This window comes from Chrysochloris asiatica, unplaced genomic scaffold (genome assembly GCF_000296735.1).
Source record: "Chrysochloris asiatica unplaced genomic scaffold, ChrAsi1.0 scaffold00007, whole genome shotgun sequence".
NCBI lineage: Eukaryota > Metazoa > Chordata > Mammalia > Afrosoricida > Chrysochloridae > Chrysochloris > Chrysochloris asiatica.
Window position 1 is genome coordinate 6719338 of NW_006408525.1, and position 23202 is coordinate 6742539.

Genomic DNA, 23202 nt, shown 5'->3' on the forward strand with positions numbered 1-23202 from the left:
ATCAAATACGATGGTGTAATCAAAACATTCCAGGATAGGCAGAAGCTAAGGAATTTTGCCAGTCAACCCTGCTATGAAAAACATCCTAAAGGGAGTTCTGTGGACTGAGAACCAGCAAGAACACATAACAACTACAGAATGACGTACATGGCAGCATCAACCTGAACTCAGTCGACAAATTAAAGAGTCAAGAACTGAATAAAATTGTAAGAACAGAGAAAAAAAAATAAAGTGAGAATTTAATAATCACTATAATTACATGAATTGGTACCTAAAATGCTGGGAAAAGGCAATTCAACAAACCATATTTTCACTTAAAAAGTTAGAGGTAATTATGTCAGTAGTGATCCTTTCTGTATGCATTTTGTACCCAATATAAGAACTTATAAGATCTACCAGGTAAATTGGAATGAATTTATCACCTACCTACAGGTGTAATTTTTTCTGGTTCACAACAGTAACACACCATATTCCTGACAATTTACATAGCTCTTGGCTTGTACCTTGCACCATCCTGACCAAGTCCTACCTCACCAGAGATTGCATCTGCAAAGAGAGCCCTCAAATACCAGCAGAGTTGGTTCCTCATCAAAAGAGCCAGGCACAATATCCAAGTATTTTCATATACACATGAAGTTCTTTAACAGTTTTGAGGAAAGAGCCAGTTCTCAAAAGCAATGACCTTCTGATATCTATTTTAAATGGCTGTAAGCCTTACATTATTACTACCAGATAAGAGGATAATGAAGGAGGGGCAAGGAGATTTACTAGGCGGTTTATGTTCTTAAAATCAATGAAATAAATTTTTTGCTTATTTAAAGGCAGCTTTAATATTATACACTACAGAGTAGTAGGGAAAAGAATAACACATGCATTTTTAGTCATGATAATAAGTGTTAAAACAAAGACAATATGTATTTCTTGATTAAATATCAAAATGATATATTATTGTCGTTGTTTAGTGCCGTCTAGTCAGTTCCGACTGCATAAGGTTTCTGAGGAGAGGCTGGTGAACCTGACCCACCAACCTGTGGTTCACAGCAACCTTGCAGTCTAGCTAGTGCCTTAACCCTCAGTACCACACCAGGACTCTAAAATGATATATGTTGTTGTTATTGTTGTTAAGTACCGTGGAGTTGATTCTGACTCATAGTGACCCCACACAGGGTTTCCGAGGCTACAAATCTTTACAGGAGCAGAAAGCCTCATCTTTCTTCTGCGGAACAGCTGGTAGTTTCGAACTGCCGACTTTGAGGAGAGCAGCCTGATTCGTAACCACTACGCTACCAGAGCTCCTTAAAATGATACATACAGGGCTAAAATTTGCTGATAAGTTCAGATTAGTCTCAGGATCCAGTAAGTAGAACACTCAAGAGAAATCACTTATAGCAGGCTTCTCCTCTTTTATGACGCATCTTTTGAAAACCACAAAAATGCTTTCTTAATTTATTAGAAATCATATGTATAATAAAAAAAAGGCACACAGACATTATTTCCTGTCAAAAAATATAGCTGAATTCTACAAAAGAATATGATCCACCTTAAGGAAAGTAACAATAGTTCTTAAAAATGTCAAACCTCCTAATATCTATTTTACTGTTTATCAATGGGTAATCATTTAGTGATCTTATCTGCATCAAAAGAAATTAATTAGTGGTGTAAGAGAAAATGAATTTTAAAAAATCATTATTTTTAAGTTTCCTAAAGAAAAATAAGCAGGCAGCATACTGAAAAATGCATTTGCTAGACAGTTTAAGTATGTACGTTAGGGCTCAAATGAGGCCAGGTGGTGCACAAGATTAAGCATTAGGCTGCTAACCATAAGGTGGGCAGTTCAAAGAAACCAGATATTGGGTGGGAGACAGATAAAGGCTGTTACCTCCCATAAAGATTTACAGTCTCCTCCACATGGCACTGTGTAAGGTGGGGGCATACCTTTTGGAAGTCTCCAAGAGGCTATGGGACACACAGCTCCGTCTCTGCCTCATGGGAGTTCTATCAGATGAGGACAATTTTGATGATGATGACTTTGATGATGTGGAGATAGACAAAGGGCTAGATGACTTGGAAAAGTGAGGAAGAGGGCCAGGAGAATATTGAGCTCCTCCCCTATCAGGAGGGACCACAGACCAACCAGAAGCAGATCACCATGTCATACATGACCAAGTACAAGCCAGCCCAACGGCTGGGTACCCAAGCCATTCATATATGTGCCCAAGTGATGGTAGAGCTGGGCCCGTTGCTCAGCGCCATAAAGAAGCTGAAGGCCCGAAAGGTCCCAACATTATTCACTGCTACTTGTCAGACAGGAGCTATGAGGACTGGGGTGTGGACAAGCTCATCAACACTGACTGAGTTGAAGCAGGTGTCGTCCCACCCTGGACTCTACCTTCCTGCTCTTCATACATGTAAATAATAAAGTACCCAAACTTCTTGACTCCCTCAAAAGATTTACAGTCTCAGAAACGCTATGGAGAAGTTTTACTCTGTCCTATGGGGTTGCTTTGAATCAGAATCAACTGCATGGCAGTGGGTTTGGGTTTTAGATTCAAACAACCCAATTTTACATCCTTTAAGTCATTTGATCTTGGGAAAACTTTTCACATACAAGGTTTCTTCATTTAAAAAATAAAATGAACCACCAAGAAGGGACAAGGATTAAATGAGTGTTGTAGACAGAATACAGTATTTCCCATAGTAAATGCTCAATCTGCATACGGTAAATTGGACCTTCCATGGGTCAAAGTATTTTTAATAAAAGTACAACATCTATGGTCAAAACGATTTACTACTCTGCAAACATTTAGCAAAAACATAGTAATACTATTTGCCTGCCAGTGTGCTAAAAACTATGGTTAAAATCATGAACAAGACAATTATGCTAAACCAGTAGAAGTGAAGACTGGTCCTTTTAATCCCATGTGGAAGAAATAATTAAGCAATAGGCATAGGGTTTTCTGGGAATACAAAAGAGTTAGACGCCAGTGTCTGTCTATTTATAGAGGTACATGAATCTCAGGGCTGACCAGGAAGGCGAAAGAAAGATTTTAAAAGTAGAGACAAAAGTGTATAAATATCTGGAAACAAGATAGGGAGCAATAGCACAGAAATGGGGAAAAAGGCTATGTGTTATGGTTCACTTCAAAAACAAGGAAAAGGATAACCTAGAGGAGGATTTATATCATGGGCCCCAAAATAAAAAACAACTTTACTAGTGATCAAAAAAGAACAAAAACCAACAAAGGATGTTAAAGACGACAGCCCAATCTAGAACTAGTAGGCAATCTATGAAATGCAGGCATTTCAAAGGAGCTTATGAAAACTTCAGATTCAAGCAGACAGTGGCTGAGTTGTGCTTGGTTAGAACTATTCATGTGCTATGAGAGAGATGGGATACACTAATTTAAGTCTGTAGAAAGTAATTACATTTTGAGTTTGTAGTCTGTCTCTCTACTATGTGGTACTAAGTATCTATGGAGAAAATAGATGAGGAAAGAGTATTAGGAGAAAAAGCCAAAATGAATAGGGATTGCTCTTTGGAAATATAACCTTCGGCCAGATATCATGCACGCACACACACACACACACACACACACACAGACAATAATAATACCTGTCCCAACTTAGTTCAAACGTGTCTATTATCTCTAAACATGTTCTCTAAATACTGAACCAAAAGACTATCATCACAAACATATTTTCTCTTCTCTCTCTCTCTGGATCATTAAGATAGCATGGATCTACTAACCTACCAAAATAGAGTCAGTTTAGTCATTGTTATTGCTGTTGCTAAATGCTGTTGAGTCAGTTCCAACTCACAGCGACCCTGTATAGGGTTTCCGAAGAGAAACTGCTGGGTTTAAACTGCCAACCTTGTGGTTCACAGTCTAGTGCTAACTTTACAATGCCATATCAGGAGTCCATTAGTCATTGGTGGTGGTGGTGGTTACGTGCTATGGAATCGGTTCCAACTCTTGGCAACTCTGCATATGATTTTATGAGGCTGTAAATCTTTACAGGAGCAGAAAACCTCATCTTTCTCCCAGGGAACAGCTGGTAGTTCTGCACTTCTGACCTTGAGGTAGTAGCCCAACTCATAACACTACACTACCAGAGCTTGATACACGAGGGCCTTGTAAATGAGAAAGTTAGTTTAAAAATTAGCTGAAATGATCTCAAGGTCCTAGAAGGAAAATAGGACATGCTTAAACGATTAAGGAAGTTATCTCAATAACTAAGGCACTGTTGTTGTTATGTGCCGTGGAGTCGGTTCCGACTCATAGCGAAGCGACCCTGCACAGGGTTTCCGAGGCTGTTAATCTTTACGGGAGCAGAATGCCCCATCTTTCTCCCGTGGAGCAGCTGGTAGCTTCGAACTGCTGACCTTGCGGTTCACAGCCCGATTCATAACCACTATGCTACCAGTGCTCCTGGGACCTGGCAGGATGTTTAAGGAAAATTATTGCTTGTTTCTTTTTTATCCAAACAATGCTACTCTGATATTAAAATAGATGAAGTATTCATCTAAATGCAAATTACCCTATATAATGTGCCTCCTCTTTGAGAAGGACAGGATGATTATGAGAGATTCTTCTTCCTATCCTCCAGACTGCTAGCTTTCTGTTAATAAAGGTTTGACTGGATCTTTCCCCATCTCTGTGACTGACAACAGTGACAGGCGGCAAGCCCTACTTTGGGTTTGGCAACACTTAGTCTTTTTTAAGTTTTTATTGTGAATTAAGTGAAGTTTTCATGGGATAACATCGGTTTTACACTCATCTCATCGTTTCATTGCAATGATTACAATTCCTCTGTGTATCATCATTCAATAGTATTATTTGCTTCTATTCCCTCTGGGTATTTTTTTGGGGTGGGGTGGGAGTTGGGAGGGTGACGTACACAAAAACACTCAAGAATATATAACCATTTAAACAACTAAAGGGCACATTCTGCAACCCTGCCTCCTGGCTGCCAGCACACAGCTTTTCTCTTTTCATAAGTCTAGAGTTTTCATCTCTGCTTCCATCTCTCGTGTCACTGCTTCTCTGGATACGGTCCTACATTCTGCTTGTGCTCTTCTCCCTTGATGGTCCTAGGGTTCCTCTGTTCCTGGACTGAAAGTTTAACTATTACCCCCTATTTGTTACAAAACTTCTACCTTTACAGTTGTGACAGTCACAAGTAGTCATGATAACAATTACCACTACTGAATCATACAAATCTTATCCCCATCTCCTTTCACCAGACTCATCTAGACAAGATGGGGATTCTATTTACAGTGAGGTTTCTATCTTCCCCCACACATTCTGAAACTAAACTCCCTCTTGAAAATTTGTAAGCCAGTCACTTTGTGCCTTTATAGATGGCAACATTTTGATTAAAAATATTTTTGGAAATTAAATCTTAGATATTTAAATAGCGAATTCTGATAGAAAAAAATCTAACAGTCCGGGTAAAATTTTGGTTGGTATCTACTAAAACAATAGTGGGGAATGTCCAGACCATGGGCTGCATTGTTGTTGTAAAGTGCCATCGAGTCGATTCCGACCCACAGTAACCCTGCAAAAGTTTCTGAGGAGCAGCTGGTGAGCTTAAACCGCCAACCCTGCCGTTCACACAGCTTTGCAATCTGACACATTAACCCACAGCGCCACACCAGGACTTCATGGGCCGCATGAGACCCTCAAAATCATTTGGTCTGGCAGTTCCAGCCATCACATTAGTGATGAGGTAATTAAATGTTTGATCAAATATAGCAACCTAATTCTTAAGCTGAAGATTTTATACGGCCCATGAACGACATTATAATTTTGGCAGAAAAAGGTTCCCCACCCCTGTAATAAAGCATAAAAATTTGAACTGTGGTCTTAAAACAGAATTCAATTTCTTAAATCTAAATAAGATGTAAATTAAAAAAGCTTGAATTTGTAGTTCTAAAACATGTACTTACTATGACAAAATTCTGTGTAAGTCAAAAAAGTTGAGTTCCTCTTACTCTGTACCCAATACAAATAGCCCCTCTAGTGTTCATTTGTGATTTACATAAAACAGAACAAAATGTGATTAAATGTGGCAGTGTATTCAACTTACTGTGACTTCAAATTTTACTTTATAATTGTGTATGGAAAAAGTAATTAAAGGCATCTGCACTCTAACATAAATGTTATTTACAAGTGAAAAATTGTCATTCTTTTTTTGTTTCCTAGATACCTTGGCTCATTACACAAATTCAAATGGAGTCATTGGTGCTTTAAAACAATAAATACTTTATGTCTATTTCTAAGTCAGTTAATAACAGTCCATATTTTTATCACAGCAAGTTTTCACATTCCCAATACATTATTTTAAAAGCTTAATGTACCAAATATTGTTTGAGTGGAGAAGACTGCAAAGCACATCCATAGTGAAATGTTTAGCCAGAAGCTGAGTGAGAATTTATAGATAACAGATAAATCATAACCATCAGAATGCAAACCAGGCCTTGTCAGGATATTTATGAAAATTTAGCAGTAATTCTGACTTTGCGATAGTGCTTTTAAAGTAGAGCCTGCTATGAAAGTAGCTGCTTGCCTGAATTAGTAGCAATTCAGTTGTCTTAATACTAGCTTACTATTATTTCTATCTATAGCAAATTAAAACAAACTGAAGAAAAACTTTTTTCCCACACATCTGGGCAAGTTAATTTTTTGTACTAACTTACAGCCCTCTAATTAAGAAAAGTTCTTCATCTAACAACAGTTACTCTGTGTACACAGCACGGTGAAACACACTGACATTCACAAGCAAAGTGTTCATTACTTATATGAGGACACCTACTCATTGTAAACCGCATACTCTACACTAGGCATTGGGCTGAGTCGTTTCAAAAATATATTCTCATTTATGCTTTCCAACCCCCTATAAAGTAAGTCACTGACTCTGGTTTACAGGAGGGGGAAAAGTTCAGAAAGGTTAAACTGCCCACAGCTACATGAATAATAAGCACCACAATCATTTTGACTGGTTTTCAAGATGCGGTGGTATCTGTTAAAGAGTCCTTTGTTGTTGTTAAGTACTGGATTCTATTCTGAATCATAGCAGTTCTGTACATGGTTTCTAGGGAGAAACTGGTGGGTTTGAACCACAAAACTTGCGATTCAAACCGACTGCAGTCCAGTGCTTATTCTATAGTGCCATACCCGGAGTCTTGTTGTTATGTGCTGGATCCCACCAAGTAAAAGCAGACAAGAACAGGTAATCTACACTTTTAACATCCTCTCCAAATCTAATACTAAACAAAGGCTTAAAAGTACCACTATACTGTAACAGTCTAACAGTTAGTTAATCTTTCATTTTTGAGTATTTCTCTTACAATAAACAATAAAATGACAAAGTTCAAGTAAGATGCCAGCAAACAGAAATGTTACATATAATTGAGACAATATAAATCATTGTATTTCTCCAGGTTTTTGCAACACACCACACTGACTTAGCAGGTATATCAGTGACTCCATTATTAGTTCAGATTTATAATTCCCCTGTGTTTAAAGAAAGCTGATCCTTGATGTGCCTTAACTTAATAAGCTCATCAATTTTCAATACCTCACATCAGTTAGTTACCAAAAGTTTTAGAATTAAAAAGTTTTAAAATATCTTTCAGCCTATGTGCTCTGCATGCTGCAAACGTTTTGTGTCTGTGTAGCTTGCCAAACTTCCTTTCTGCCTTCACTGCTACCTGGGAAAAATCTTGTGGCGAAGGGGGACAAAAAAAAGAAGCAAGCTCTGGAGTTCATCCTTGACTGCACCCATCCAACCCTATAGAAGATGGAATCATGGATGCTGCCAATTTTGAGGAGTTCCTTCAAGAAAGAATCAAAGAATGGGAAAGCTGGTAATCTCAGTGGAAGGGTTGTAACCATTCAAAGAATCAAGAGGAAGATTACTGGAATCTCTGAGGTGCCTTTTTCCAAAAGGTATTTGAAACATCTCACTAAACAATATTTGAAGAATAATCATCTACATGAATGGCTGTGTGAAGGTTATTAATTACGTTACTTCCAGAAAGATAAGGATTAAAACTCATTTATCTGAAATATTTTGTATAAGGCCTTGAATAAAACTAAGGAACCAAAAAATATATGTATCTTTGAACTAACCTTGAAATTTTCAGCAGTTCCTTAAGTTTATAAATATGTTTGCCCATAAAAACATGTCTTTGTATAAACATTCACATACTGCACTAGAAATTGTTAAACCTTATTCAAACATGGCTTTCTCCTTGGCATAGATATAATCCTACAAATGTAGATCAACATATACCTAGAAGTCAAATGGCTACATGAGTATTTCTAATGTAGACTACTAACAGTTGAAATTTTTCAATTCAGTTCAATCACGTAGCACACAGTAAGTTCACTGTGCTAACAAAAAACCCAGAGATGAATAAGACATGAGCCTTACCCTCAAGGGATTTGTAACTTCTAGGAGAAACAAAGCCATCTCCAACTTACTCTAAGATAAAGCAAAAAAGCATGTTGAACTGAAATTTTAATAAATGAAATACAAAGTATTACAAGATCCCAAATGAAAAAGTAATTAATTCACATGGAGAAAGCATGACAGCAGACACAATAACTGAGGTGAGCTTTGATGACAAAGGGATATTTCAGTTGTCAAGTTGAAAGATGGCATGCATCCTTAAATGAAGAAGATTCGGAAAAATGGTACCTGTCATTAAGTGCCATCAAGTACAGCAACACTATAGAGGGTTTGCAAGGAGGAGCTGTTAAGTTTAAACCACCAATCTTGTGGTTCAAACCCACCTTGAGGCCCAGTGCTGTATATCACAGCGCTACACCAGTACTCCAATCATATATGGGGTAGTTATAAAACTTATGGTGAACTCATGGAAATACTACCAACTCTATAACTGAAGCAGAGAACGTATGTGAGGGCCAATGGATATAGGAAATAAGTCAAGGATAAGATACTAGGAGACTTTAAAGCCATGCTAAAGAATCCTGGTGTGGCGCTATAGGATAAGCCCTGGACCGTATTACCACAAGGTCAGTGGTTCAAACTCACCAGGCACTCCAAGGAAATCTTGTATACGGTTGCTATGAGTTGGAATAGAGTTAGTGGCACTTAAAAACAACAACAAAGAATCTAAACTGTTCTGCAGACTGAAAAGCCAATATATACTTAAAAAATTAACACTGCTCTTTATTCTTTCCTATCTTTACGACAAACACAGAAAGATTGCAATGGTGGCTACAGAAACGAAAGATACAAGAAACATGGCTGAGTTAAGATTCATAGGATCTAGGTATAAGGATTGATAAATACTCAACTAAAAGAAGAGGAGGAAGACATATTTGCCTTAAAAAAAAAAAGTATTTAAGGGTATTAAAACAGAGAAAAACTTAGTGTTAGAATATATATCCAGGAGGCATTTGTTAAAATAATTTTGTAGTTTGAGAGATATCATGTAGGTATGACCTGGTAGAAATAAAAGATAAGGCAAGCAATAAAATTATTGTGATGCAACAAAGAGGGACATCATCTAGGAAAACAACAGAGCTAAAGAACAAATCCTGAGACGTAACTTAAACTTTAAAAAGTACAAAGAAAGGTACACCTCAAAGAAACAGGGTTGCAAAAGCTAAAAAGAGCTTCAAGAAAACGGAATGAATGGTCAATAGTGCTAAAAGGCAGCACCGAGGTTAGCAGGTACAATGAATCTAAGAGAATACTCAGTTTAGAAATTAGAAGGTCATTGCTGTAAGTGAAACAATGCACTGGCATTAATATTTGTTCATTATAATTTAAGATAAAGGCATTTTAATTTTTAGATTCTATTAAAATCCAAGGGAGCACAGTGGCTTTGTAGGTCAAGCACTGAACTGCAAACCACAAGGCTAGCAGTTCAAGTCCACCAGCCACTTTATGGGAGAAAGATGTCTTTCTGCTCCTGCAGAGATATAAAGCCTCAGAAATTTTACACAGGGTGACTAAGAGTCAGACCAACTCAATGACGCTTAACAACAATAATTAAAATTTCCTAAACTTCCCAATTGATAGAAAACAAAAAAGATCATTTTCAATTCCAAAATGTAGTCAGGTAATAGGTTAATATTTTTAACATTTTGAAAATTATTTGACTGATTAAATTTAAATAAGTCTATTATCTTCAATATAGTTCTTTCCAAAGTGGCAATAGGTAACATTTGCAAAGTAAGAAAGTCATCTGCATTAGCAAAAAAACAGTTCACCACACAATCACAAATGAAACAAAATTTCAGAATATCTATGTAATTAATCATTTAAATATAAATTTAAGTTAGGTAGATCTTCTAGTGAGTATAAAGTGGTTTCCTGTATTAGTTATATAAAAGAACAAAAGGAAAAGCTTTCTTATCTAAAATAAAGACAAGGGCACTGAATAGTAAAAGAATCAAATTCACTACCTACTCATGCTAGAATTTAACAGAACTTCTGGTAGCAATGGAATAAAAATGGGAGTGGGGGAAAGGAGAAAGAGTGTGTAGTTCATAGTCAAGTCATACAAAAAAACAACTATAAATAGCATTTGATACCCAGAGTCTACAAATATTTATTTCAGGCGTGGTATAGAAAGCCCAGGTATGGTGCTACGGGATAAGCATTCCACTGTTAACTGGAAGGTTGGCAGTTCAAACTCATCAGCTTGGAAACCCTTGGAACTGACTTGACAGCATTGAACAACAACGACATAGAAAGACAAATAATACAGACTTTCTACCTGCAAGGATCTCATGATTTGGGAGAGATAGTATGCTGTACAAATAAATGGAATACTTCAATTAAATATGAGGAGGAAAGTGGTAATTTCATTCAAGAAGGGTACAAATAAGGTGTTAGGAGAGTACAGAAGAAGGATAAGTGATTTCTGAGAGAAGAGCAAGAAAAGATTTCTTAAAAAAAAAAAAAGTTGACATGTAATTAACTTTTCAAGGATGACTAGGATTTGATAGGTAACAGCATGGGAAAAACATCCCAGTGTTAGGAAGTAAAACAAGTAAAAGAGTATACGCAGTGTTTGGCGGCCACATAAAAGACGAACACTAGAAGTTAACACATTGTTTGTTGTTGTTAGGTGCCACTGAGTCAGTACTGACTCATAGTGATCTTATGCAAAACAGAACAAAACACTGCCCAGTCCTGTGTCAACCTCACAATCATTGCTAAGCTTGATCCTATTGCTGCTGCCACTGTGCCAATCCATCTTGTTAAGGGTCTTCCACTCTTTTGCTTACCCTCCACTTTACCATGCATGATGTTCTCCTCCAAGGACTAGTCCCATGTGACAATATGTCTGAAGTATGAGAGATGAAGTCTGGCCATCCTGGCTTCTAAGGAACATTCTGGTTGTACTTATTCCAATACAGATTTGTTTGTTCTTCTGGCAGTCTATGGTACTTTCAATATTCTCCTCCAACAACATAACTCAAATGCATCAATTCTTCTACGGTCTTCCTTATTCATTGTCTAACTTTCATATGCATTTGAGGTTATGGAAAATACCATGGCTTGGGTCAGGCACATCTTAGTTCTCAAACTGACATCTTTGTTCTTGAGCACTTTAAAGAGGTCCTGTGCAGCAGATGTGCCTAACGCAGTACATCGCTTGATTTCTTGACTGCAGCTTCCATGAGTGTTGATGGCTGATCAGAGTAAAATGAAGCCTTTGACAACATCAATATTTCTCCATTTATATGTTGTTGTTAAGTGCCTTCAAGTCGGTTCCGACCCATAGCGACCCTGTACAGGGTTTCCGAGGCTGTAAATCTTTATGGGAGCAGAAAGCCTCATCTTTCTCCCGCGGAACGGCTGGTAGTTTCGAACTGCTGGCCTTAAGGTTCGCAGCCTGATTCGTAACCACTACGCTACCAGAGCTCATATGGATGCTATTTATTGGTCCAGTGGTGAGGATTTTTGCTTTTTTACATTAAGGTGCGGCCCATACTGAATGAAGGCTGTGGTCTGTGATCTTCATCAGTATTTTAAGTCCTGTGCACTTTCAGCAAGCAAGGTTGTATCATCTGCATACTTCAGGTTGTGAATGAGTCTTCTTCCAAATCTGATGCCATGTTTTTCTTCATATAATTCAGCTGATTGAGTTATCTGCTCAGCATACAGACTGAATACGTATAGTGAAAGAATAAATCACTGTCACACACCTTTCTTCATTTTAAAGCATTTAGTGTTCCCTTGTTCTATTCAATCAACTGCCTCTTGGTCTATGTACAGGTTCCTCATGAGCACAGTTTAGTGTTCTGGAATACTCATTCTTTACAATGTTGTCCATAGCTTGTAATGATCCACACCACTGAAAGCCTTTGCATAGTCAATAACACACAGGTAAATATCTTTCTGGTATTTTCTAATTTCAGTCAAGATCCTTCTTACATCAGCAATGATATCCCTTGTTACACGTCCTCATCTTAATCCAGCTTGAACCTCTGGCAGATCCTTATCAATGAACTGCTGCAGTCATTTCTTATTTAGCTTTAGCACAATTTTACTTGCATGGGATATTAACGATACTGTCCAGTGATTTCCACATTCTGTTGGTCACCTCTCTTTGGTATTCCAAATTTCTTGGCACAGATTAGCTAGTGACTCCAGTGCCACATCAGTTTGTTGAAAGATTTTAACTTGCATTCCATCAATTCCTGGTGCCTTGTTCTATGCCAGTGCCTTCAGGCCTCCTTAGACTTGTTCCTTCAGTATCATTGGCTCTTGATCACATGCTACCTCTTGAAATGGCTGAACATCAACAATTTTTTTTTGATACAGTACCTCTGTATTCCTTCTATCTTCTTTTGATGCTTCCTGCATCATTAAATATTTTGCCAAAAGATTCCTTCAATATTGCCAAGTCAAGGCTGGAATTTTCCCTTAAATTCTTTCAGCTTGAAAAATGCTGAGCGTGTTCTTCCCTTTTGGTTTTCTAACTTTAGATCTTTGCACATTTCATTATAATATTTGACTTTGTCTTCTCATGATGCCCCTTGAAATTTTTTATCCCACTGTTTTATCTCCTCATTTTTTCCAATTGTTTTACCTTGTGTAGTGGGGTAAATAGCGACCTTATACCTCCGAACATGATCTTACTTGGAAATAAGGTTTTTTGCTAAAGGAATTAATTACAGATTTTAAGATTAAACCATTCTGAATTTAGGGAAGACTCTTAATTAATGGTGCTCTTATAAGAAGAGGAAGAAAAAAATAGAGCTGCAGAGAAAGAGGTTAGTGAGCATGAAGATAGATAGTAAAGTTATATTCTGCTGCCACAAGTGAAGAAGCATGCCGAACCACCAAAAGTTGGAAAAGGCAAAAAAAACGATCTTTCCTAGTACCCTCAGATGGGAGCATGGACCTTCTGACACTTTGACTTCAGACTTTGAGAAACTCCAACATGGTGAGGGAATAAAAATTCTGTTGCATTAGGCCACTAAGTTTGTGGTAACTTGTTACAACAAGTCATAGGAAACTAATATATTTGGTTAAGGAACGCCATGACTGAAATAAGGAACCCTGGTGAATCAATGGTTAAATGCTCGGCTGCTAATCATAAAGTAAGCTCTTCGAACCCACCAGCCACTTGGCTGAAGAACAATGTGGCACCTGATGAGACTGTCTGCTCTGTAAAGATTATAAGGCAACTTTATGGGGCATTTCTACTCTGTCATATAGGGTTGCTTTGAGTTCCTGGATGGTGCAAACAATTAATGTGCTCAGTTGCTAACCTAAAGCTTGGAGGTTTAAGGTCACTCAGAGGCACCTAGGAAGAAAGGCCTGGTGACCCACATCTAAAAAAATCAGCATTGAAAACCCTTTGGAGCACAGTTTTGCTTTGACATGGATAGAACTGCCACAAGTTGGAAACAACTCGACAGTAAACTGGTTTGCATTTTTATATATTCCATGTTAAAATATTTCATTTTATTACACTTTGTTAGAAAAAGACACTCTCCTTTATATGCATATTCCCATATTAATAGGCAATTGTTTGAAAAGTAAAATGAAACCAAGGAAATGTCATTACTTACAGTGTGTGACTCCAGCCAGAGTTTGGTAGAAAGTAGGAGTATCGCTATCATCAGTGAGGGTAACATATACACCTCCAGACAGGAGCCAACGAGAGAAGGTAAAAGCATCTTTGTTTACAAGAAGCCAATTTCTAAACTTTTCATAGTTAACCTTTTCACCCTAAAATTAAAAAAAAGAGACAAGTTTACTCACATTTTAAGGAACCTTACTTAAGAATCTAAACAATTTGAATTTTTTGATTAGTTGACAATTACCATTTTGCTATCTATTTTATAGCATTAAATAGTGTATACTTGGAAATCCAACTGTTCTTAACAATTATCCTTCAGAACGTCTGACTGCATAAAACGGATGTGGTTGCTGTTACTGTTAAGTGCTGCTAAGTCGGTTCCATCTCATGGCAACTCTGCACTGGGTTTCCAAGACTGTACATCTTTGTGGGAACTGAAAGCCTCATCTTTCTACCACTGAGTGGCTACTGGACTAGAACCACTAAACTTGTGTTTCACATTCCAGACCTTTCCACTTACCACTATGAGCTGGTACCTAACAACAACAACAACATTCTATAAATACAGTTATGAACACTATAATGATCAGTTAGAGATCAAACCTCAAAAAATGCACTGTGGGCTACTTTTAAAAAAATCCTAGTATCAAAACAGTTATTAAAACTATCAAGATACAAAACTTTCAGCTACCATTCAAAAGAATAAAAGTCTGTATAAAAATTAAATGATTAAATTGTTGTTGTTAAGTGTCGTAGAGTTGGTTTCAACTCATAGCAACCCTGAATAGGGTTTCCAAGGAGCAGCTGGTGGGTTTGAACCACCAACCTTGAGATTAGCAGTCCAATGCTTATCCTACGGCGCCACACCAGGATTAGAAGTTGTAAGTAGGCTATCTCAGATGACAAGTTAATGCGTGTGGCAGAACATGATTTGACTTATTACTTCCTTTATTACTGCATTGTTTTTATGCCCAGAAAGAAAATGTCAATTTAAAAATGGTTCAGATGAGTTATTTGTCTTTACCTTATAAGAACATTACAAAAAATGATGTTCATTACCATTAAAAAACTGTTGTCTTCAAAAAAAAAAAAGACTGTTGTCTGAACTAATACGAGCTTAGCACCTATTTAAAAAATATTTAAAAAAACGTAATCCTTCAAATTTCTTCTTACCCCCACCTTAAAGAAATCATTTCTAAATATAGTCAGCTTTCAATTACATAGGTCATTTCCCATTGTAAAGATGAGCCACACTACTGGATCAAGAAACTGGTCATGTTCTGGGCCAAATTAGTTGTGTATTTTTGTCCTCAGTAAAACTCTCAAGTAAGAAAAGTATTCCTTGAATGCTGGTGCCCTTTCCTCACTCTAAATAGACATTAATAACACTTACTTTTTCAGGTAAGAACGGACTCATCCCATAAAACCTTTTTAAAACTACTTTAAATTCTTAGACACTCTTCTCCACCACTCTATCTTTAAATATTCTAACAACTTAATCTACACAAAATCTACATGTTGAAATCTCATATAAATATGTTTTGTTTGTATCCACTGAAGATTCTGTGAACTATAATTAACTTCAAGGAAGCAAGTCAGCTGTCATGTTATGAGGAGGTTTCCTTTAGGAACTACGAGTGGATCCCAGTGGATGGCTATTAAGAAAATTGGACTTAAGTTCTATAACCCCAAGAAACTGAATTCTGCAAATGATCAGTGAGCTTGGAAAAGTACCTTGAACTTCAGATGAGACTGAACACCTAGAGTACACCTTGACCAAAACCTTGTAAGACCCTGAGTAGGAGATTCAAATGTACTCTGCCCAAACTCCTGACCCACAGAGACTGTGAGATAATAAATGTATGTTACTTTAAGCCACTTAGTTCATAGTTCATGGTAATATGTTACATAACAAAGGAAATGATATGTAGTAAGGAAATACATCATTTTATATGATTTAATACAAAAAAAAAAAAAAAGTTAGACTGTTAGACCAACCCAGAGAAAAAAATTTAGTTTGTAACATTGCTGAACATGACCTCTAATTACAACCTCTAAGTCCCCCAAACCCCTTGTGCCCCAGAGCCAAAAGCTGTTTAAGACTAGAACTTGAAAGGGCTCAAAGGATGCAGAAACTAGGTGGAAGGTTAATATCTGGGCAACTGACATGACAGTACTTTAGGGAATACTCTAGTTAAGAGCAGGTGTGTATCTGCTGGTTGAGAGTTTGAGAGTGTTTCATTATATGTAAATACAGAGAGTTATTTTCAGATTCACAAATATAGCAGTAATGACAGTCATGGGCCTTTGAGCAGAACAGATCTATAGGTGAAACTGCAAATATTAGAGAGAAACATGTCAAAAATATATGACACATAAACATCTATTCATCATAATTAAACTGATTAGACAACTAAGAGGTCATACTTTGTCAACAAGAAGGAAAGAAATGCAAATTAAAAATATACCTCTGAGAAACACTTCCTCAATGTATCTGGGACTTTACCATCCACCACATGGAGCATTCTTTCCATTTCTTCCCGAACAACATAGCTCCCAGATTCACTTGAAAAAAGACTAAAAATGTCTAGGAGAAAGAAAGAATAAATTAATTTTACCATAGATTAAATATACACTAGTAGAAATAGAAAGGGAACAAGGAGGTAACAATTAAAGAAGGATAATTAGTGCCAAGCACTTTACAAATGTAATTTTATTCCTCAAGATCTAGCAATGCAAACTAAAGCAGTCCTGTAATACCTCTTTCAAACACATTCAACTTTTAAAAACTTTTCATTGTGAATCGATTGAAGGCTTACAGAGAACATCATCAGATTCACATTCAACAAATCCCATACTTCACTTCATTACAATGATTTTAATCCCCTCCATGTAACATCAGTTACCAATAATCACCTCTATACACTTTAACTCTTAAATTCCTCCCTGTGTCTCCCACTACCTTCATCTTTCCTCTGCCAACCTCCCTTGTGTTGTATACTACTTGACCCATCACCCATGTTAACATGTATCTACCCTCTATTCAGTGAATAATTCCTCATACCCCATCCCGTAACCATCATAGATGGTTTCTTTTATTAAGAAAACCTTTTCTGAATCTTTTACAATAGTGGTGTCATTCAATACGTGTTCTTTTAATGACTGACTAATTTCATTCCAAACACATCTGACTTGCAAAAAATTTAGTTATGATTATAACAAGAGTTGCAATGATGTAGAGAAATGGGACCTTTTTTACACTGTTAATTGGACTACAAATTAGTGCAAACGATTTTGAGAGTAGTTTACCAAGATCTAGTAAAAATGAAAATGTATTATCAAATTACTCCAGTTCTAGGCAACTCTATTTCACCTTTGAGAAACTCTCACTTATGAAGGCAAGGAAACGCACTGGAGCATTGTTTGTAATAGCAAATAGTAGGGGGGGAAATGTAGGTCTATTTACAAGAAAATTGGTAAATTGAAATACACACAGTAGAATACTACACAGCAGTTTAAATAACATTCAGATGTGTGTGTCAAAAAGGATAAATATCGAAAACAAATAGTCAGGGGTGAAACAAAATGCAAAATCAGCCATACAATACTATACCATTTTTAGAAAGCATAAACCTGCAAAACAGCTGAAGATCTGTTTAAGGATACATAAACACATCATAAATATGTAAAAACCTTGAGGAGTAACAGATGGTCATAAGCATGATTAACTGTTAAGAGAAGTAAAGGGATGAGGTTAAGGGGGTGACAGAGAGTTAGTTGTACCCAGAACTATAAATATTTTCAGGAGCTCTGGTAGTGTAGTGATTACGAATCAGGCTGCTAATCTCATGGTCAGCAGTTCGAAACTACCGCTGTTCCATGGGACAAAGATGAGACTTTCTGCTCCCGTAAAGATTTACAGCCTTGGAAACCCTATGCAGAGTAGCTATGAGTCGGAATCAACTCCATGGCACATAACAACAACAACAACCTTAATATTTTGTGTGTTTTTTTAATTAAGATTTGGCACAAATATGATATGCTGTAAACTAATAATAAAGATAAGTAAAAGTATATATTATATATATATTTGAAATAATAAAAAACAAATAAATTTCAAAACCATATATACATTTGCATCTGTTACAAAACATTTTTATTTTAAATTACTAGCTGCCTATAGCTCTGGTAGCATAGTGGTTATGAGTCAATCTGCTGACCTTATGGTCAGCAGCTTGAAAGTCCCATCTGTTTCATGGAAGAACAATAAGGCTTTCTGCTCCCATAAAGATTTACAGCCTTGGAAACCCTATGCAGGGTGGCTAGGAGTTGGACCCGACTCCACAGCACACCATCACCACTACCATAGCCAGTTTATGGAGTGCTGGTATAGCGCTGTGGGTTAATTCACTGGACTGCAAGATCGGTTTTGAACCTTAGCAGTTTCTCCTTGGAAACCCTACATAGGGTCGCTAGGAGCCGTAACCAACTGGACAGCACTCAACAACACCACCACTACGGCCAATGTATATGCATACGTGTTGCTGGAAAAATATTAATTCAGATAAACAAGGATCACAGTTGTTGGTGTTGTGAGGTGCAAAACAAGTCAGTTCTGACATAGTGACCTTATGCCCAACATAACAAAATATTGCCAGGTCCTGCGCCATTCTCACAAGTTATGCTTGAGCCCAATGCTGCTGCCACTGTGCCAATACAGCACGTTGGGGGTCGTCTTCCTGTGTTTCAATAACCCTCTACTTTACCAAGCATGATATCTTCCTCTGAGGACTGGTCCCTCCTGATAATATGCTGGACATACAAGAGACAAAGTTTCTTATATCATCCTGCCTTCTAAGGAGCATTCTCGCTGTACTTTTTTTCCAACACAGATTTGTTTGTTCTTCTGACAATCCATGGTACTTTTAATATTCTTCTCCAACACAACTCACATGCATCAATTCTTCTACTGCCTTCCTTATTCACTATCCAACTTTCATATGCTTATGAAGCTACTGAAAACTATGGCTTCAGTTAGGCACATCTCAGTCCTCAAACTGACATCTTTGCTCTTGAACACTTAAAAGAAGTTTTGACAAGCAGATCTACCTAATAATACATCATTTGATTTCTCGCCTGCTGTTTCCATGGGAGTTGATAGTAGATCCAAGCAAAATGAAGTCTTTGATCATTTCAATCTTTTCTCCATTTATCATGTTATTTATTGATCTGATGGTGAGGATTTTTGTTTTCTTTACAAAGAATGAGGTGCCACTCATACTGAAGGCTGTGGTCTTTGCTCTTCATCAGTATTTCCAAGTCCTCTTTGCTTTCAGCAAGCAAAATGGTGTCACTTGCACATACCACAGATTGTTATTAAGTCTAACTCCCAACCTGATGCCATGTTCTTCTTTATATAATCCAGCTTCTCGGATTATTGCTCAGCAAACAGACTGAATGTGCATTGTAAAGGAATATAGCCCTGGTGTACACTTTCCCTGATTTTAAAACATTAAGTGTTCCCTTGTTCTGTTTGAATGACTGCCTATTGGTGTATATACAGGTTCTTTATTAGCACAATTAAGTGTTCTAGAATACTCATTCTCCTCAATGTTGTCCATAGTTTGTCAAGTTCCACACAGTTAAAAGCCTTTGCATAGTCAATAAAGCACACGTAAACATCTTTCTGTTGTTCTATGCTTGCAGTCAAGATCCACCTGACGTCAGCAATGATATCCCTCATTCCATGTTCTCCTCTGAATCTGGCTTGAACCTGTGGCAGTTCCCTGTCAACATGCTGTTGCAGCCGTTTTTGAATTATCTTGCATGTGATAGTAATGATATTGAATTCCGATGATTTCTGCTTTCTGTTGGTCACCTCTCTTGCAAATGGGCACAAATATGGATCTCTTCTAATCAGTTGGCCAGTTGTGTCCTCCAAATTTCTTGGCCCAGAACAGCGAGTGCTTCCAGTGCTGTGTCAGTTTGTTGAAAGACTTTAATTTGTATTCCATCAATTCCCAGAGCCTGTGCAACAAACTTGGACAGATGAGTGGTGGAGAATCACAGTTAAATCCCAATATATAAAAAAGCTGGCACAGATTTGCTCACTAGGTATTCATGACTTAGAGTTACCGTGTCAAACATAACAAAGAAGCATACACTAAACTTGTTTATTTTATTTTAGGTCAGTTAAACCTCAATAAAACTTCTTTAAGGATTATTAAAAAAAAAAAGCAGTTTTGGTTTCAGAGGAAGAGAGGATCTGAGAGACTTCATAGGAATCAGTGAGCAGTTAAGAAAAAGAGACTGAAGAGCTAGCATCTGAAGGCCAAGAATAAAAAGGTAGGCATTTTTGGAGCTAAATGTTATAGACTCTGTGCAATTTAAATAGAAAGTACACAATTCTATGGGGTTAGGTACCAGTATAGTCACTGAGTTATGCACGACCATCACTAGTATCTATTTTTAGATTATTTCAATCAACCCAAAAGAAATCCCACACCTAACAGCAGTCATTCCTCCATTTCTTCCAAAGCTCTCATCCCTGGCAATCACTAATCTGCTTTGTCTCTGTAAATTTATCTTTTCTTGACATTTCATATAAATGCAATCATATAATAGGTAACCTTTCATGACTGGCTTCTCTCATTTAGCATAACATTTTTTAAGCATACATTCATGTTACAGCATGTATCAATACCTCAATCCTTTTCATTGAGTAATGCTCCATTGTGGGCTATATCACATTTTAGTTAGTCAATCATTAGCTGATAAACATGTGGGTTGTTTCAATTTTCCTAACATGAATAATACAACGATGAACACTTATGCATATAACTTTTATGTGAACATTTGCTTTCCATTTTCTTAGGCCCATACCTAGGAATGAATTGGTGAGTCATAGAATAAGGTAATTCTATGTTTAACATTTTGAGGAACAGCCAAATTGCTTTTCAATGTGACTACAGCATTTTACAAGGAGCTCTGGTAGCATAGTGGTTATGAGACGGGCTGCTAACCTCAAGGTCAGCAGTTCGAAACTACCAGCCATTCTGTGGGAGAAAGATGACACTTTCTGCTCCCATAAAGATTTATAGCCTCAAAAACCCTATGCAGGGTTGCTATGAATCGGAACCAACTCCACGGCACCACACCACACCATTTTACAATCCCACCAATAATGTATGAGGGTTCAAATTTCTCTACATGCTTATCAACACTTGTTACTAACCTTTTTACTTAGCCATCCTAGTGGATGTGAACTGGTTCACTGTTGTTCCAATTACATTTGTCTAAAGATTGTGTTGTGTACTTTTTCAAGAGCTTATTGGCCACCTATATACCATCTCGGTAGAAGTATCTATTCAAATCCTTTGGCTACCATCAAGCTTTATGGTAAATAATTTAACTCATAGCTGCAGTTTAATTTTGAAAAACATAACCGTACTTACATTTCGCTTTTTCTTCATCTTTGCCTCTTGTAAGGAGAACAAGTCCAACTATTAAGTTATTGAAATGAAGCCCTTTGGATGTTCCACCAAAAGAACAGTAAATCACCTAGGAAGAGTGATAAAGCCAGCCTTAGAAAATGTTGACATGTGGTGAAGAATTTGACAATGATTTCCTTTAATCCATTTTCAGACAATGGTCTAGGAAACTTTAGTGAAATGATGCTAACTCTCTCTGCCTTTTTCCTCTTTTACACCATGTATACATCAAACATATAACTGGCTCATATAAGCAGAATAGTTTTTTTTTTCTTCTCCAGAGTCCTTACCAAGGCCAAAAGGATAAAGGTTTTCTTCAATAGCCCCAATAATGGGATAAGGATCTTGTGCAATAACAGAACTTCCTTCAACCTTTGTAGAACTTACATGTATCACTGTGATTAGAAGTAAAGATATTTTCTAATTAAGTGTTCAGAAATACTACAAGACTCTAAAGACATTTTATTAAACTCTTAGAAATAAAGAAGTATAATATTAACCAGAAATAAAGAAGAATAAATAAGCACAGGAAAGGGGCAAAAACAAATTCATTCATCCACTTAACAATTCTTCATCGAATATCTAATATTTACAAGAACTCCTGGTGTGGCGCTGTAGTATAAGCACTGGACTGTGAACCACAAGGCTGGCAGTTCAAACACACCAGCTGCTCCTTGGAAATCCTATACAGGGTCACTATGAGTCAGAAATGACTCAACAGCACTTAACAACAACAACAAAAACAGTATTTATAAGGTAGAATTTTATCATCACTGAAACTCAAGGCTAAACAATATTCCATGAAATAACACTTACCTGGTCAAAATGAAGTCTAAATATATGTACTAGATGATATATGAAGTCCTGGTGTGGCACTGTAGGACAGCACTGGGATGCTACTTGCAAGATTCGCAGTTCAAACCCACCAGTCACTCTCGGAAACCTTATATAGGGCCACTGTGAGATGAACTGACTCGACAGCATACAATAGATAACATTTGTAACTGTATTGCATAACACTGCCATATGATGCCAATACTATATATCTCCAGTGCCACTGATCTCTAAACAACCTGCTAAAGGAGACGGCTTTGGACAATAACTAACTTGCACAGAACACAAAAAACACACTTTGTGGCATAACTATTTTTAGTTATCACTCTGCCAGGAAAAGAGAACAGAAAAATCCTCTCTCCCAGGAGAGGGGAAGAGGTAGGATTACACTTTCTCAAGACCCACAGACATAGTTGCTAGCCTGAAAGTGAGGGCACAACGGGTAACAGAGAACATTCTACCCCCCCTTAGCACTAGTCAGTACTGAGGATAACAGCAGTTTCCTGCTAGAGGAGAGAAAAGAGCAAGGAGCGAGACCTTCTTGGAGGCATAATAACAAAGCTGAAGGTAAAACAGACACAAAGAAAAGTTTTCTGGCAAACCAGCACCACGCTAAGGAAATGGTGACCTATACTAGCTCTCCAGTGTAAAGATGCTAAAGCCAATGGAACAAAATGAGGAAATAAGAGCTGAACAGAAAATTTCAAAAGGCAGGCTCAAACATACAAAGTCAAAGGGAGGGCAATACACAAGAAGGGGGAGTGGAGTGGAAGGACAAGGTAGATAGGGGGACAC

At 37.3% G+C, this 23202-nt stretch overlaps 1 protein-coding gene and 1 pseudogene across 1 annotated transcript in view; one reads left to right on the forward strand and one right to left on the reverse strand.

The window, feature by feature from the left end:
- USP32 (ubiquitin specific peptidase 32) overlaps positions 1-23202 on the reverse strand; it is a 214833-nt gene that overhangs the window by 88170 nt on the left and 103461 nt on the right. Inside the window, exons 3-5 of the mRNA XM_006832353.1 lie at positions 21538-21643; positions 16552-16670; positions 14073-14232 (exon numbers count right to left, since the gene is read on the reverse strand). Of these exons, the coding sequence (XP_006832416.1) occupies positions 14073-14232; positions 16552-16670; positions 21538-21643 (385 nt within the window). The remainder of the gene's footprint in view (positions 1-14072; positions 14233-16551; positions 16671-21537; positions 21644-23202) is intronic.
- LOC102823132 lies at positions 1909-2355 on the forward strand (annotated as a pseudogene).